This window comes from Arvicanthis niloticus, chromosome 2, assembly GCF_011762505.2.
Source record: "Arvicanthis niloticus isolate mArvNil1 chromosome 2, mArvNil1.pat.X, whole genome shotgun sequence".
NCBI lineage: Eukaryota > Metazoa > Chordata > Mammalia > Rodentia > Muridae > Arvicanthis > Arvicanthis niloticus.
The window spans coordinates 106,688,563-106,707,556 of NC_047659.1; the positions used below are offsets into that span (position 1 = coordinate 106,688,563).

Consider the following 18,994-nt stretch of genomic DNA (forward strand, 5'->3'; position numbering starts at 1 on the left):
GAAAACAAGAGAACAGTCTATTTTCCGTTCCTTGAAACTGGGATTGGGTCAATGTGTAGCCTACTTAGGCTAAGATAATATTTAAGGTGAGGGTTGCGATGCATGTGTGCATTGCATCTGTATCAGGGATTGCCCCTGTTGATACTTTTGGGAACATGTGACATGCAACATGTGAATTATCCAGAGCTACTCTGCAGGGAGATGGGAGACACGTGGCCCCATTAGCACTCTGCCCCCACTGAAAGCCAGCTAGCTACAAACAGGACAGAGACCATCACCAGCTTGTGAGCAGCCTGCAGATGACGGTCTCCATCACTTTCTTCTAATTGGCTGGCTTTCAACATGGAGTAGAGAGATAACATCGAGCAGCCAGATGGATAACATTGATGTCACATCATAATTTGTTGAAAAATGCTCAGAGCTGAGCCTGGAGAACCTGTACTCTAACCTGATTGAAAGCCAGCAACTACAAGTAGACAATGGAGACCATCAGCTGCAGGCTGTTCACAGTGCACAAGCTACAGGGGTAGCATATGGAGCAGAGGCCAGTTATCTTAGCCGATGAAACATGAAATACTGACCTAGGCATTTTTTGAACAAATACATGGTGACTGTTTCAAGCCGCTTAGTTTTGAGTGGTTTATTGTATTAAAAAAAGCAAACTTATGCATGTTCTTACACTGCTCCAGTGGTTTATTGTATAAAAAAGCAAACTTATGCATGTTCTTACACTGCTCCTTTAAGAAAGTTTTAACTGGAGTGATGACAAAAGCAGTAATTAAAACTGCTCATGCATAAACCTCAAACCACACACCATATATGCACATACATGGGAATATGGGAAAAGAGATAATAGGATTATGAGTCATCTTCTCTCCACTTTACTACATTTACTAATTTATCTATAATAAAACTTAAACTTTTAAAAATAAAACAAGACAAGCCAAAATGAGTGGGCAGTCTTTCCCAGCTCATCTCTGGTAATTCTTCAGCAAATCCTGATGTGACAAGGACATTTTCAATCTTCCTGAGGTTTCTGGATTATAAAAGCCAGATACCATGAAGAGATGCCTTTTTCCTTTCTCTCAAGCTTATCTCCTCTAGGGAGAATTACAAAGGAGTGAGAAGGGCCTATGTAGTGAGAGTCTATGTGTCAAGACTTTTCTCACTAAAGCCTCCTTGGAATGCAAATTTGCCACATCTCTAGTGGTCACATATCCCATAATCTGTTGACTTCTGTATTATTTTAACATAATCTCCTGTGTAGATTATGTTGATGAGAGATGTAGAACTCTGGGTATCAAAACATAGTTTGATAAATGTTTTCTCTTTGCTTTTTATATCCAGATGCCTTTTCTTTCTTTCCGTGAGCCTTCTGAACTCAGCATGCAGGGACTAAGTTGATGGCTTCCTGGAGACTGAAAGCAAGGAGCAGAGTAGAGAGGTGCATTTATTCTTAAGCTTCATCCTGCAAATTCATGATATCCTGACTTCTACCAAAGATCAGAGCTCCTGCCCAGCAGCCCCAAATGTTACAACCGCTTCAGCACAGGTTAATAACAATAATGGTCTATTTCAGAATGCCATACCCATCTTTATGGCTTATTTCTTATGATCTTTCTATGTCTGTTCACATATAGGCAAACTATCTTTTTAAATAAAATCTCCTCAAAATAGTCAGAAAGAATTGGTCATTGGTTTCTCCCAAGAACTTGGAGATTTGAAGATAGGCATACTCACTGGAAGAGAGTAGATAGAGCCAAAAAAAAAAAAAAAAAAAAAAAAAAAAAAAGCCAAAGTCATTTAACAAACAAACAAAAAAAATGAATGCAGTAGAAAGATATAAGAAATTCCCATAATCTCCATTGCTTCCTACTCTCATTATAGAGGAAACTAATAAACTAATTCTCTATCAATTTCAGGTCACTGGTAATTCTGAGTAACAGGATGACACAGAGGAAAGGCAATTTCCTCTTTGCAAGTTCTGAGAAGTGGAGTGGGCGATGTGTGACTAACAAAAATTAGAATTGTGAGAAAGTGCTCTTAAGAGAATAATGCCCATGAAAGGCAAGCTGACAAACTAAACCAGAGGAGACCCAAACATGAAAACCTTACCCGTCCATCGCTTGTCAGGAGAATGGAGTCACTCTTTATGTCCCTGTGAATCACTCCTTGGTTATGAAGGTAGGACAGAGCTTTCAAGACTGACAGGCAGACAGTAGCTATCTGTTCTTCATTCATTCTAGAGAGGAAATAACATTTAAGGATGCAGACAGGTTTAGGTACAGCTTTCTCATGCTCAAAAGATGCCACTTTCCTGGATTCTGGGGAACTTGTGTATGTCTCTAGCCTCACCTAGAAAAATCTCCAAATAAAAAAGTGAAGTTCCTGGAACATGATTATTACAGAATATTAATCCTGGTGCTGAACATTCCATGGGCCCAATATAAGTCAAGAAAAAAATGACCACACTTGTTAGATTTTGTGTACTTAGTGCAAATTCATGTCCCTGGACTCTTTATACTGTAGGCACTGAAGTTGTATTCAAGTAGAATTGAAACATTTTTTTGTTTCCTAACGGGTTCATTACAGTGACATAAAATTTTGATCTTCTACCTGTCCCTTTTGTCCTCAGGTGATCCTGGTGGAGTTATCATATAGACATGTCATGGTAACTCAGGGGGAAAAAACCAAACTTCATATAAGTGATGAGAAGTTTTGCTGTTTGTTATTAAAACTGCATTCTAGTAGGCTTTGAGATTGAGTCAATGTATATCAATTCAGAGTGTAGGATGGGTGCTAAGTTAATGGATGCCCTATGTATGCATGATTTAGTAATGAGCTCTCTAGGGGGATTTAGTCCCTGAGTGTACACTGTAATAATTTATGAGGAAATCATGGAGGTAGTTATTGTGGTTTGCCTTACCTGGTATGAGTGACAATGTCTGTCAAGGCACCACCTTCCAGAAACTCCATGACCACCCAGAGCTCATCTCCAACAAGGTAGCTGTTATACATGTCAACGACATTGTCATGGTGGTAATCGCGCATTATCACAACCTGCATGAGTGAGAAAGAAACATATTTACTTTCTGCTGATGAAATCTGGGTATGTTTTCACTGGTGACCATCTGAATACTATGAGTGAGTTGCATTGAGTGTTAGGGAATTTAAAGTACAGGGATCTACTGTGGAAGAGAGGCATCAACAATAGTAAGTGATAGTGAAAATAATTGAATCAGTAGTATATTTGCTCAAATGGCAAGCCAAACAGACATTGGAAAGATAAGAAGAGTGTGCAGGGCAGAGAAAAGTTAGAAGAAAGGAGGAGAGAAGATTTTAAAATATACAGCAAAATTTGTCAAAGATAAAGTTTACTTTGGCATTTGGAAAAATACAATAAGACACATCTAAAGGGCTTGTATAGATCACTATCCATATTGTACTGTGGGGCAATCCACCAAGAATTCATAGTAAGCTGAGTAGGTAGTACTGAAACCAAGAAGTAAATAGATATTAGAGGGACTGTAAGGCACCATTTACATGGGATGGATCTGAGGAAGAATTGGTCTGAATACAAAGAACATACTTAGATAATAAGAATAATATGCTATGGGATTTTAAAGGGCCAAATTATGCCTACTTGGTGGAAAGAGTATCTGGGAATTATTACCCTGTAGCTACTTCTAGGTGATTTTCAGAATTTGTGTGAAGTGATAAGCTATGCCTGTCTGTTCTTGTATTGTAATTTAGGAAAAACACTCTAATAATCAGAAACAGGATACAGGGAAGATGTTCAAGCCCTCTGATCTGGAGCTCTGTGTGGCTTCCAGAGCTTATGTAAGAAATTGAGCATTTTACAGGAACTATAGATGAGGCAGGGTACTGGGCCTTCACCGAGCCTCCAATGATGAGGTTTCAGATGTAGTTCAGAGCACTGTACAGTGCCCATGGACCAATTCACTTCTGTACTCCAATAAAAGGAGTGAGAATGCTCCCAATAGAATGTCAGAGGTCTCAAGCATCCATAGACTATTCTGGAGATGTGGACTGACACTCTGTCAAATCACCTATACCCTGATTGCTGATAAAGTTACAAAAGGGACAATAGCCCAAAACTCTGGGGTTTTTTTTTTTTGTAATTTTTTGTTTTTTTTCATAGTTACTCCTGTCTTCTTACTTATTTTAGAGCTCCTAATTGATATATAGGCAATAAATATAAAAAAGTTGATGTGTACATATATAGTGAATGAAAAACTGATGTAATAATTATTATCATCATTAAGGCAAATGTCATAACTCTAATGGAAAAGCAAAGGACATTTGATTTAAGGAAGAATTAAATGGCATGTAAATACATGAAAATAAAGCCAGACAACTAGCAATAAAATTCTAATTAAAGTAGTAAGATATGTTCCTGTCTACAAGAGATCAGCAGAGATAATATAACATGTACTAATTGCAGGAAATGTGATAGAGGATTGTTATTGGTAAGACCCAAACTAGTAGTTTCCTGAAAACATTAGATATTAATTTTTTAAAAACTATATATATTTATGTGCCATTTGGCTTGCTCATTCCACTTTATGAATCTAATAAGATTATAAAACATGAAGCTGAACACCACTCTGAAAACAATATAAATCAGAGGTTGTTTAATAAGTATGATTTATATAATATATGATGGAGGAATTTGAGGCTATTGAAGAAATATGCTTGATATATTAAAATTAAAATTTACTATCTAAAATTTTATTAACATGAAATGAAATTCTAAATTAAACATTAAGTTAAAATAGAAAGTTATCAGTCTATATGTATAGTATTATTCCAAATAGAAGATAAGTAAATAGTAAAATATAAGAAAAATACTAAAATATTAATGTAGGCAGTCATTGCTTGCTTATGGGGTAATGGTACATATATGTATAAGGTTGAAGGCCTTATGAGTTCATGAGTTACATATCCCTTTAATCTAAAAAATATGGAAATATTTTTTAAAATTAGTATGTACTATAAAACCTTTTTGTCCTTATGATTCTATAAATGATGTAATACAACAAATATTTGTATAGCATTTACACTGTGATAGATACTCTAAGTAATTTAGAATTGATGCATCATGTATAGGAGAACATGCATGAATTAAATATAAGCACTTTACATCCTTTATAGAAAGGATACAAACAGGCATGGAATTGCTTTGTCTCTCAAATGGTCACACCTTTCTACCTCAGAGGGTAGTTGCTCAACTAGGCTGGTGCTTAGCACAGCAGCTGATATGCATGGAGTACTTTATAAAAGGAACAGCCATGCATGCACAAGACTAGAGAAAGGACTGCAGGGGGATGTTGCCTTTGCCTTTCTATTTGCAGTGCCAATCTATGACTGGAAACATAATATTTCTCTCTGTCTTTGTCCATCTGTCTGTCCATCTGTCTGTCCCTGCCTCTCTCTCTCTCTCTCTCTCTCTCTCTCTCTCTCTCTCTCTCTCTCTCGGGAGGTGTGTAGTGCTGTGTACTTGGGTATGAGCAGGTATATGGAGGATGAAGGCCAACTTTAAGTGCCATTGCTCAGAAATGTCATTGTTTTCGGGTTTTTTTTTTGTTGTTGTTGTTGTTTTGGTTTTTTTTTCAGAGTCTCTCACTAGCCAAGGGTTCACCCATAGGGTAGGCCCTCTGGCCAGAAAACACTAGATTGGAGCAAATGCAACTTTGGAGATCTACCAGCAACTGGGATTATGAGCACACATGACCATGTTAGTTTGTTGTTATTGTTGTTGTTTTACTTGATTTCTGGAGATAATACGTACGTCTTTACTAATGGAATTTTCTTCCCAGCCCCTGCACACACACTGTTTTTGAAATAGGAAGTCAATGTTACATCAACATGAAAAAGGGGCACTTCAAACCCAGCACTTACCTCATTGAAAAGGAGTTCCCGTCTCTGTTGCTTTCGGAGGTCCATTTTCTTTACTGCCACTTGCTTGCCTGTGTGCTTCTCTGTTGCAATGCACACGATGCCTGTCGATCCTTCTCCAATTTTAATAAAGTTATCCAAATATTCCCTGGGGTCTCCTGGGCTGACCACCAGTTGCAGGGCAGCTCGGAACTGTTCATGGGATACCCTAGAGGGCTGCTGGTCTGAGGAGGAGCCCCAGCTAGGTGGAGGGTAGGTGCTCGAGGAGATACTAAGAGAGCTCAAGTAAGAAGCTGTAGAGATGTACTGAGAACTGGTTTGCAGGGAAGGATGGTGGTATAGGGATGCTTTGTGGTACCCAGAAGGGTACTGGTGGCTGCTTGAAGAGTAGCCTGCTTTGCTTTGACTTTGAGGTAGTTTGGTGGGGCCTCTGGGGTAGGTGTCAGACCCTGACAGTGGAGGACTGAAGACCATCTGTGCTCGATCATAATCCACCTGGGAAGACAGAAACACATGGGCAGTATTCACTAAATCTCAGTCTGAAGCCTCTGGCTATGAGAAGGAGGAGAAGCAGTGACAACAGGACCTGCCAGGGCAGCTTTGATACCAGCTACACCCAGGAAAGTGTTTTCCACATTTGTGCTTCCTATTCCGACCTCCAACCATGGGCTTATTTGATTCATATGATACTTATCCAAGATACTCATTTTGTTTATGTCATAATTATAAAAGAAAGACCCCCATAATAAAGAACATTAGTCTTCCTACAACATTTGAGGGAAAGTACCAGGAGTAGGAAAGAGAATATCTCCATGCTTTCAAACTTATCTCCTTGAAGGTAGTATGTGAAATTCTTATACACAACACAACACCTATACCTATAAAAGGGGAAACGTGGTTTCTGATGCTAAGTAGCTTTTGCTTCAACGTAGAATACTAAGTAAAAGTGAGATTTCACCAAGTAAGTTCAATTGAGAATAAAGAAAAATTTCAGGTATTCATGAAAAAAAAATATTTGGCATTGGCCAGCCTTTAATGAGATCCTAGCAAAAACTATTTCACTCTGATGTTGAGGAGTAGGGCTGAGGAAACTTGGTAGTGGAGAGGGGGTGAGAACAGGAAGAACAAGGAAAGGTTAGGAAGCCAGCAAATTGCTGCGTCCATTTGAATGGCCCCAGCCTTGTGGTGAAGCTTCTCTCAGTGAAACCACTTGCTCTGCCTTTCTTCAACTGCTCTGTCATTTGTGCATTTAGGATCCTGTCTGAGAAGACCATGCTTCAAGAAGTAAGGCTTCCTGCCATGATGGAACTAGAAACTGACATCCATGAGCTGCAGTAAAAGTGCCTCCTGTCCAGCCCTCAGATGACAGTGGCCCTGCCTGATTGTTTGAGTGCAACCTTACAAGAGATGCAAAGACAGAATCGACCACGTGAGCCTCCCCAAATTACTGATATCCAGAAATGGTGAAATAGTAAATGTTTGTGTTTTATGTTTAGGAGGCAATGCATTAACAGCAGTACATTTTGTTTCCTGAGAGTTTGTTACAGAGCAATTGATAGCTGATATATCAAGAGATCTGACCCAAGAATTTGTACACCTTTATTAAATGCTGTTTTGGACAACAAAACTCTGAAATAATTTGTTAATCTGCAATAGATAACTTATTCGTGGAGAAATTTTATGACTTCTGCTATGACTACATTAAGCTTGAGATAGTTATTAGATACCCATGTTGAGATGTCACCTAAATGACTTAGATATTTCTTAAGTCCTAGGATAAATGGAGAGTGAAGACATGAGTGTGAGAACCATCAATGCTTACTTGGTATTAAAGTCACAATGCTGAATTTGTAACAAAAGGTGCAAGCAACCCAACATCTACACTTTTACAACATCAGAAAGAACAGAAAGACTCTGCAAAATCAGACAGAGAAGTAGTGGCCGGTGATGCAGGAAGGACACACGAGGGCAGCACATGAATTTGGAGTTGTGACTGAAAAGTATTTCATGAGGGGATAAATGAGTGTTATGGAATATCCCTAGAAAGTGAAATGTAATGGGCCTGTCATCCTATAATCTAGGCAAGATGGTGGAACAGGCAGGTGTCAGCAGCAGCTTCTATTTACTGCCTGTAAGGATGTCCATTCCACCATACAAGGGAGCAAGGACTGTATATAGTGATCTGAAAACCACTACCCTAGCACCACTCTTGGTTGTTCTGCACTGTTTTTGGCTCTGATGACAGTGATGCCCTGTAACACATGTAACACATGTAACACATGCAACACGTGTAAAAGTTAGCTGTTCTAGCTACAGAGATACTTCACTCCATTCAGATGGATCTGCCACTGTGATGGTATTGGAATAGGGAGCCGGTATCCCCTAAGCCAGAGTCCTGTCTCATATGCAGAGGAATGTGCTTGGGCATATATCCTGACTCTGAGAGCTTCAGTCAAGATCCTCAGCATCTTTGAGCCTCAGTTTTCCCATTTATACAATGAAATGATGGTAAAAATATTAACATCTCATTTCTTAGACTGTAGAAATTCCAAAAGATTGTGTAGATATGAAAGGATTTGAAAGATGATGGGCCAATAAACTCTTATATTGTTTATAATTATATAAAATACTCCATATAATAATGGTAATACAAAAGAAAAAACCTCAAGAACAACAAAACCAGCTATCATTTACAAAAATATGAATAACATGTCAATATCATATATGTCTTTTACATTAAGTTTTTAAAACAATAAGACATAAAACTTTTCATTATAATACACTGAACAATTCTTACAGTTAACCTACTCTATTAGAAACCAGACAGATTTCTAATGTCGTGTGTGTGTGTGTGTGTGTGTGTGTGTGTGTGTGTGTGTCTGTGTCTGTGTCTGTGTGTGTGTGTATAATGAGAACAGGGTAGAGAAGCATAACTGTAATTTAAGCAATTGGAGTCTTGATTTCCATTGAGCTGTCATTAACCAAGAGTAGGCTCACCAGCAAGGCCAGCAGGAAAGGCTAAGTGACGTCTTAAACGTTTATTTTTGAAAGTGGGTCTTGGGAGCGACAAATGTCATCACCTTCTAGATTCCTCATGGGGAGATTTTTTTCTTTCTCATAGTTAAGACAAAATTGCATTCATCTCCCATGAGTATGTATAACTGATCTCTAAAGGTACATTACAGGCAGCAAAGGCACAGTCAGTAGGAGTCACAGTAGAGCACTTCGCACTGTGTTGGGGGCATTTCCTCCTCTATCAGCTGTCAGCAGCATTATTAGGATCTACTCTGTGCAAGTAGCTTATGGCATATAAAGAGAAGGCACATGCCTGTGTGAAGGGGACAATTTCCTCTTGCAGACAAAACAGAATTATTTTCTGAGAGCTGAACATCTTTGCAATTAGGTGTTTTAGATAAGAAGATGCAATTGCCTTTCATTTCTTAGCTGCTGCTAAGAAGTGCAGACTCTTAAAGAAGCGATGTGGAACAACTACAACCACAGGAGACAATTTTAGAGCCAAACTAAGTGACTCAGAAAAATTAACTGTCTGCTTCAGGCAAGTGAACATGTGGTCTCTCCTTGAGGCCTTTATCCATCCATTCAAGAGGATGATAGCAGACATCGGGCGCTCCAAGAGAGAAGTGCAGGAGTGATCCCCCTGGGGCCATGGGGTTACCAAACTGCAGCTATCACTTTGATCTTAACCAACTGCAATGATGGAGCATGTTTCAGGCTCATGCCTATGGGAGAGGCCTCATTCCTTTTAATTCTGTTTCATTTTCTATAAAATTATGGCTTGGGAACATAAAATATTTCACATGTAACCTGGGCCAATGGCCCTCTATGCCCACAAGAATCACAGGACATGCAGCTTCTGCTGAGGTCCATCCTGTATTCACAGAAGGAAGCACATTGGCATCCAGGTCTTATTTCTTGCCTGCTGTAGTATTCCTACCATTCCTTGTCACCTACCTGATTTGTGTAATCAAAGCTGGGATTCTTCCTTGTGACTGAAATGCTCTGATATTTTCTTGGGGCCAAAGTTGGGCTGCCTTCCTAAGAGACTACGTTATTAAAAATCTGTTCTTGAAAAAAAAAAAAAAAAAAAAAAAAGAAACCCTAATGGTAGCATTTGTTGACTGCTTTCCATGTACCAATGACTATTCCGAGTGGCATTTCAACCTCACTTTAAACAATAAGACTTATTTTATTTTATAAGAAAACTGAGACATAGTAGGTTGAAGTAGTTCAGATAAAAAGACTTTAAGCTACTAAGACAGCAGAATGACAGTGCCAGACTTTAAGTCATTTGTCACTTGGGTCCTACATAATTTGACTAAGACAGGTTTCAGTGATGGAGGATGGGGACTAGACAGAGGAGGGCAGTGTGTGAACCAATAATGACAGAGATAAGGGATGTCCTGGTATTTATTTGTGACCTTACACATCTGAGTAGTGTGGAACAAAATAAGAATTGGACCAGAAAATAATGAGTGATAAGGCCTATGGGAGGAGAGAAACACTAGGTTATATTTTGATTTTTAACAGCATTGGCTTAGATTATTCTTCAAAAATATACAAAAATGTGGTTGTGTCATCTATGTACCCAGCTCATTATTTTCAGTTTCGTTTGGGCCCAAGCCAACTTTGTATTCAGTGACAATGATGCCCAGCTTACATCCATATGGTCTTTTACAAAGGGAAGCCTAGTTGCTTTTCTGCAGTGTGACCGTTTCCCCCTTGTATATGCTCTTGACATCTGTCCTCATTCCTCTGTCTTTCTCAGATACCTTGTGATATTTGGGAGTTTCATTGAAAAACAGATGAAAATGCCTATGTACATTCTTACATGCATGCATTCATGCAGAGGAGTCAAACTTGAACTATGAAATCTTTTCTTCATGTAATTTAGAGATGTATTCCAAAAGAAAAAAAGCATAGCTATGGGGTTTACATGAGCAAGCCTAATATTTCTAATATTTCTAATATTTGTGAAGGTATGTAGAAGCTAGTTGTTTAGTAAAAGCACAGTGCAGTTAAATTAGGCCCTTAAAAGGGATGGTAATTACAAAGTGAACCACTGCATCTCCCAGAACCCATATTCTAAACCATTTCCAAAAGATGTGTGTATGCAGGTTTTTCCCTCAGAGTCTTCAGTGCAAGGGCTGAGCAGTGGCAGAAAGCCTTAACATAGGAGAGCAAACAATAGAGACACCACAATGACTGTCCCCATTCCACCAGGGAAAGCAGTCCTGTGTGCTTTGTGAACAAGTAACGCTATAGGAATGACTTCCCTCCCATTTACTCTAAAGGGGATTCCCATATGGCCCAATGTAATAAAAGACAGCTAGATCAATTGTTTTGCAAATTATCACCCCAGGCTGCCAAACCAGTTAGCTGCATTGCTAGAAGACCACTAATGATTGTTGCACATCAGCTACATTTGGAGAGGAAATTCTCTCTGCATGGAATCTTTTAAAAATACAGACAGATGAATAAGAAGCCGTGCTTTCCTTCCTTCTGGGGTGGTTAATAACATAGTTTTTAGTTTCCTGAGACTTTCTAGTATACCATATAAATGAATTCTTAAAGAAATGTGCCTTTTCATGTCTCTACTCAAGATGTGAAGTTGGGGAGGAGGGTTATTATGTGGGAATAAATAATTCCCAGTTAACAGTTCAGCCAGAATGCCCTTCTACAATAAGTGCACTGTCTCCAAGGATAGGGTTAGGTACAGGCTTGTGATGTATCAACATTATAAGTAATTATATCAATGAATTCATTTAATCAATCAATTTCAGCAGTGGTGCACTGCGGTGGACAGGGCATAAAACTCCTCACTGCTATCAATTGCCCCGATTACAGCTGGCTGTCAGCCAGAATTCCCCTGATCCATGTTAGTTAAATGCACATTAATCTGAATTTGGCAGTGTAATCAAGGACCTAACTGAACTGTGAAATTGAATTCTGCAGTAGAACATCATTTGACCATTTTATGCCAAGGCTAGAAAAAAAAAAAAGGAGAGGGTGGAAGAAAAAACAGAAGGGGAAAATATCATGCCGCAGCATCTCTTTGTCACCAGGAGCTCCTGCAGTGACATCAGGGAGGCTGTGGCTGGATGGTGCTGGAAGGTGGTGTGTGCGATGGCTGTGCGTGCATCTCTCCTACAGAACGGAGACCCAGGGATGTTCTGTGAAGGATGGAGATTACAGGGAAGGGAGACAGCTGCTGCCAGGGCTCAGTTGTGACACTCCAATACACCTTTTTTGGAACACAATGAAACAAAGAGATTGCTCATCTCAAAAAAAAAAAAAAAAAAGGAAAAAGAAGGCAGACTGGGTGTTGCTTGTTCTACATAAATCAGAGAGAGAGCAAAGCGAGTCACAGCCCTCTATTGTCTGAGCTTGGAAAGTACATCCTGAATTTTTCTTGACTGAAAGGAAAATGTTAACAGGACCAGCCTTGGCGTTGGGAAAGGAAAAAGAGCATCTGTAGGAGAGCCAGGGAGAATCACTAGCATTTTTAGTGGGTGTTTTTCTTTTCCTGTAGAGACATTTTAGGGACTGGTAATTAGGAAAAAGCATCTTGTTCATTCTGGTGGCCCTCCTGTTGTGCTTTGAAACCCAGTTTCTCCCCTTTTATAGGCAGAAAAACACCACTGATGTGGACATTGATTCCTGCTTGCCCTCAGGCAAGCTGTACAGCCCAGCCCAAGGCCGAAAGGCTCATGGGCCTTCATTCTTGCTTTTCCCAGCAGCTGGTTGTTGTCTTCTGAGCTACAGTCTGCCTCATTGCAGGGCATGAGGGAACCTCCTGTTGAACGTTAATAAAGTAGCTACTGTTACTTCTGCCAAAGACATAATCCTGATTTTTATTGATGTGGTAAGTTTCCTTCCTAGTACTTATTTTCATTTACAAAGTGTAGAAATTAGTTTCATAGTGGATGGGGCACATTTACTTTGGATGTATGACAGGGGTACATAGCACATGCTGGGAGCTGATGTTCAACTTTGATAAAAGAGGCAAGTGCTGCCAATGAGTAGTGGTTATGAGCAAACCTTGTGACCCTCAAAGCATTAAGCATCTCCTTATGCTGCTGAGGTAGTGGGGTTGGGAGGTAGGTTGGATTCTGGATGCTTAGATAAACTTGCTGCATTTGGAGACCATGTGCAGTAGGAAACTATTTGGTGCATTGAGCAAGTTGCCAGGGATTTCCCCCAAACCCATAAGTTGGAATTTCATTTAGGCCTAAAGAGAGATACATCTCATAACAAGGAGCCCGAAGAGTCAAGTCTTTCCTGATAAATTAAATAAATGATAAGTGCACATCATAGATGTTCAGATAAGTTGCTACTGACCTCTACAAATGAGGAGAGTACTTCTAGTAAGAAATGACTAAGTCTGTAATGAACAGACTAGAGCACACTAACATTTCTGGATTTTCTTCTACCTCTGATCTGTCATGTGTAATTACCTCCATAATTGTTTTTCCTAACTCAAAGGAAGTATCTTCCATCCAACAACAGATACTGGGCTTTATCATTCCCCAGTGCCTGAAAAAAATGTATAGTCCATGGGGATTGGCTCTTTGCTTCTGAATGTGTGTCGATACATGTCAGGGTCCTGAGAAAATTAGGGATGGATAATACCAGGCTAATCTCATTTAGCCTTTTAATTTAGTAGCAGAGAGAACTACTCATAGTGACCAAAATATGGCTTTACTTAAAATTATTCCCAGGAAGAAGAGCATTCCCAGGAAGGCGTATGCTCATGTGTAATATAAGGGGTGTCTGAGTTATAGCTGTTGGGCAGAAGGTAAAGACTGCATGACATTATCCTTTACATGTTTTAGATACCTTAGTGAGGACCATACAAGGACATGTATATAAGGGAAACAAAGATTAAAACAATAACACCCATTGTTATGTGAAATCCTCAATATTCTTTTTTTTTTCATGTCTTTCCTCACTAAGATTTTTGTTGAAGTCCCCAGGCTTCAGCTGTCCTGCCATTACACTAAGAATCAGGCTCCTAATGGGTTTCTAGAAGGTGGCCCACAGGAAAAAAGCAAAAGAAAAAAAGTAGAACAAGAGTTGATGCTTTTTTGCTGCCTGAGTCTGAGCATGCCAGTGCCACCAGTAAGAGCCAGCCATTGAACCAGTGATTCCTGAAGGTTGGGTACATAAGTCATTGTGACTTTTTTCTCTTAGAAAGCAAAGAACCAGCCAAACAGTGAAAAGGATTCCTCTAGCGACTCCAGAGGAAGTTCCAAGTAAGCTTGCACAATTCTCTATGCACCTATTGTTCTAGAGAAACTGTGACCACCTTAATTATGCCATCTGGGACACCAAGAACAAACACCAGACTCTCTTGTTGCCCTGCATATAGGAGACAGTATAGTAAACTGATCAATATGTATACATAGTGTGCACTTAGCCCCTAACTTCCATGAAGAGTCTGAGAATTACACTTTGAACCTAGAGTAAACACTGTGTGATGCAATCAGAGCTGTCATGTTGCTCACGAAGACTTTGTATGGTAATGAGGTATTTACTCAGTACACTGGCCTTCTGTGACCTATATCTCTAAAATGAGGACAGTCCTTAGACATGGGGAAGTGTGAAGAGGAAATAGATAGGATTATAGAATTTTTTTCAATGATTTAAAAACATGTAAAAGATTACATACAGAGAGGACATTCATAGGACTAGCTTTACTAGAGATTGTAGCCTATTCTCTAAGTGTTCCCATGAATAAGAATTAATACAGTTTGCCATGTACTAACTTCCTGATGTTTTTAATCTTATTTGATTCTCATCACAAGCTTAAAGTACAAAATCGAGGCACAGACAATCTCATATGGCTTGTAAGGACTCAAATAAGAATCTAGGCCTTGAATGTTTTTATATTAGGTGACAACACTTTATTTTTAAGAAATTCAAACAAGACAGTCATCTAAGGTAAGATGAATGTGTAGAAAGAGTCTTACTGGTCTTCCTACCTAAGTCTTTTTTTTTTTTTTTTTTTTTTTTTTTTTTTTTTGCAGCTTGTGGCTTCAGTATTTACCTCCAATTTATGTTTCTAAGTGACTAGAAGTTATATCTGGAGCATACTATAAACAGACAGCTCAAAGAGCTTCCTTGTGCACACAAATCTCACCAGCAAGGTGAGGGCATCTAGCAGTGTGTCCTAAATGGGAAGCCATACACCCATTTTTCTGCTCCCCTGCTTTCCTCTGGGAAAATACAAATGTTCCAGAAGTCAGAGGAATGTAGGTTTGCACCCTGACTCAGCACTGCATTAGGATACTTGAGGAAGCCCATAAAGACAGCTTTCTGGAGTTTCAGCTTCCTCAACTGCCCAACAAAGGAGCCTGGATTTTTCTGGACTTGTAATGACTAAATTGAAAATATTGGTAAAAGGCTTCTCATTGTTCTTACAACACAGTAGCCCTTATGTTATAAGCCACTCTATGTATGCCAACATAGAGATTGGCATTTCGGTTACATGTATGAGTAAGTAGGCTGTTCTGACATGAATTCGTTTAACCTTCAAATGACATGATGAGGCAGGGACTGTCTTTATCTTCCTTTTATGGTTAAAGAGGAGAAACAGTTAAACAGTCACCTGGTAAGTAAATGGCAGTGTAATGACTCAAGATTTGAGCAGTTTTTCTCTCCAAACTTAGTCCCTAACTGCTCAAAAGTGTTTGATCAACGGTAGCTATAGAAGGCTCTGCTGGAGCTGATTTTATATGGCCTTGTCTATGGTGATGTATTTTGTTATTGCAGATATATTAATTATTATGAGTAAAGAGTGGGAGCCCTTGACACCTAATGAGGAAGGGTAGAGGGATGCTGTTATATGCTTAGCTCTAGAATAACCCCTCACAGGAAAAGAGTCACCAGGTCCAAAACATCAGTAGTGTCAAGGTTGAGCAACTCTGTCTCTCAATGAAAGATGATGATACAAATAGGTATTGAAATAATTTCTGATGCAACATCATTACATTAGAGCTAGAAAGAGTTCACACAGGCCATCTGTAGGTTTGGTACTCTCAGAAACTGTCCCTGTGCTCTGGGCCGCAGTTGGTACATGAACTGAATGAGCAGATGGCTAAGGTGACTCCCAAACCTTATTCTATAACTTACGATGAGGGCAGGAAACTTTGCTGTGAGTCTTAACTAAGCAACATATGTATCTGGCACACTGCAAGCGCCCAGTGAAACACTGAATTTTCACTGTGTCAAGAATTTCTCAGTGGCTTTAATCACAAGGTGTTCTGGTGGCATCAAGACACATAAGGCAGCATCTATCTATCTGCCTGGTCCCTAGAGAGTACTGAATTAGCAGTGTTAAACTCAACATGGCAGTATTTCCCACTAGGTGACTGGACATGTCTTCCAGGGAGAGGGAAAAGCATTCTTTCTCTCTTCTTGCTACTTTCTGGAGTTCTGAGGGTGAGAGTGGTGCCATACTTTGCCTTTCCTTTCCCACCTCAAGGTTTCATCTGTTCAGTTTCAGGCATCAAGATTTAAAAGAAGAGAATAGATGTCAGTATCAATAAATTTTTATTCTTTTCATAGTAACAATAAAAGTAGAATGGGTTTGTTGTTGTTTTTGTTGTTACCCTACATTTTTCTTCACTGTGAGTTAGAATTAAAATTTAAAAAATTAAAGACAAAGCATCAAACTAGTGATACACACACACACACACACACACACAGAGAGAGAGAGAGAGAGAGAGAGAGAGAGAGAGAGAGAGAGAGAGAGAGAGAGAGACAAATGCATCCCTCCTTTTGCTCCATGGTATCTGTGCCTTCCCCTCCACCCCCATGTGAACATCATCCACCCTTCTCTAGAAACTGTCAGGAGGTAAAGCCAAATTATCTGAGTCGTGATCACTGTTTCTTGCCTCAGCTGGAAATCCAAATGCAATTGGTTGATTCTTCAGAGTATAGCTCTAAAGGCAGAGGCACCTAACTGTTTTTAGAGAGATGTTATATTTTTAATCAAGTAAGTGTTTTAATTACCAAAATGTTTCCCGCCTCTTGCCCTCCCACAAAACCTGCTCCTCAGTTTTCCCGGGTTTCGGGGGACAGAGGAGCAGCAGCTTGCACCTTTGGAACATTGGTTTAAAAATGCTGAAAACCTCATGGCAGACAGATATATGTGTGAATGTGTTCACCTTGTTCCTTAGCCACAATTGATTTGGGGTTCAGAAAAGCTGGAGTTCAGGGCAGGAGGCTGATTTATATGTGGAAGTCTGCAAGGAATGAAGCAAATACACATTTTTTGGCTCTGTCTCCTTCCTTTCTTCCTCTTATCTCAAAGTTCTGGAGGGCCATGAAACTTATCATAGATTTTAGTTGCAAATTCAGCTGAAGCCCTAAGTAACATAGGTCTGACTAATGGGAAGGAGCTAAATTGAGAGAGATGACAGGCTTGAATCTAGACCTCATGTGTAGACAGCTAACTGAAATCTTATGTGTTGTTTGTGACTCTCTAAACCCCAGTGTTCTCTTCTGGGAAATGAGTGAGTGGCCAAGGCTTGCTCTTGGTCATGCTAATCCCAAAGGCCTCTAGGCATGAGTGAAGGGCACTAAACAGGACCTAAAACAAAATACAGAGCCCGTATTTTTTCTAGTAGGGCCAGGGTTTATCTCTAGCCATTCAATTCTGAATCCTCTATGAAACGATGGGTTCAGGGATATCAGGCTGACTTCAGTTTTCAAGAGAAGCCTGCAATCTCATAGTTTGTGACTTATGAAGTACAAAGGGCTAACCTTGTTGATGGGACAAAAATAACCCCAGGGTTGAAAGGTGGTGTATTTCAACAGCATTTTCTCAAGGACAATGATCCAAGCAAGTGCCTTTGCATTTGTTCATGGGATAGTGCGGGGGACTGAATCCAGGACCCTGTGTGCGTATGCATGTACCCTACTCTTCAGCCCCTTCTTAGCCCTTTGTTTTGAGACAGTCACTAGGCCCCTGAGACTTATTCTGTTGCCCAGGCAGGACTTGAACTTATGATTGTCCTGCTATAGCTTGATGAGTTCTGAGATTACGGGAGTGCACTCCATGCCCAGTGCATTCTTTACAATGAATTCCTAGCATGCCACTTGACTCAGCCGTAGAACTTATTTATTTAATTCTAGAACTATCAAGGGCTTCCTCTCCAAGGTACCCACTGAGAATAATCTGGGGTAGAGTTGTGTTAACTCTGTCAAGTACCAAGATATATATGTAAGTGCTATGTGGGTTTGCTGTTGGCTATTAGCTAGTCAGTAAGACCTGTGTCCAGCAATCATGATGGAAGGAATGAAGTAGAAGTATTTGTGGCACGCTAACTATGGTCATGCAAATACATTTAACTTGGTGACATTAAAAACATTATGATCATTTACATTTTAACTGGAGTGTGTTTTTCATGCCTTATTTTCTCAGGAGTCACTCCTAATATTTTTTCTGTGGGAACGAAAATAACAGGTCCTTCGTTTCTTCTAACAAACAGCTTGATTTACTTCCTGTTTTCCTAAATGACTTCTCTTAAACACTTTAGATAATAAGCAACAGAAAAATTTGACTGCAGTTGACAAAACAGATTGCTGCAGATAGACTGGCCTGGCAGGGTTGCCTATGTTATCAGACAAGCTGCTGAGGTGACAGCATTGGTGCAGATGTGTGTGACTACTAGTGGCCATGTCCCACCAAAACTGTCTTGAGACTCAAGGTAATCCACAATCCATATTCAAATCCTGCCTTTCTGCTTCAGTTGCATGGGTGAGGTACCAACCCTTTCTAAGTTACCATGAGCAAATCAACCCTGTGTACAGTCCCTGGGCTGTTTTTCATAAGCCCTGGCAAATGGCTTATGTCCTCATGGAAATGGTGTGCTGTTTAACAAAGATCAATAGTTTCCCCCATACTCTTCTTCAAAGTGTGGGGTATGGCAGACCTGTCAGTTTTCAAAGCAAATTTATATGAGCTTTGTTTAAAAGAGTATACTTTGGGGTAGGGGCTGTTTCACTGATGGGGTGCCTGCCTAGCACACATAGGACTCTACAATAGATT

At 39.7% G+C, this 18,994-nt stretch overlaps 1 protein-coding gene across 2 annotated transcripts in view; it reads right to left on the reverse strand.

The window, feature by feature from the left end:
• Positions 1-18,994, reverse strand: part of Pak5 (p21 (RAC1) activated kinase 5) — a 273,086-nt gene that overhangs the window by 12,303 nt on the left and 241,789 nt on the right. For both annotated transcript variants that reach the window (XM_076929827.1, XM_034496762.2), the window contains 3 exons: positions 5,923-6,414; positions 2,927-3,060; positions 2,116-2,242 (listed from right to left, as the gene is read on the reverse strand). In XM_076929827.1, coding sequence (XP_076785942.1) covers positions 2,116-2,242; positions 2,927-3,060; positions 5,923-6,414 — 753 coding nt within the window. The remainder of the gene's footprint in view (positions 1-2,115; positions 2,243-2,926; positions 3,061-5,922; positions 6,415-18,994) is intronic.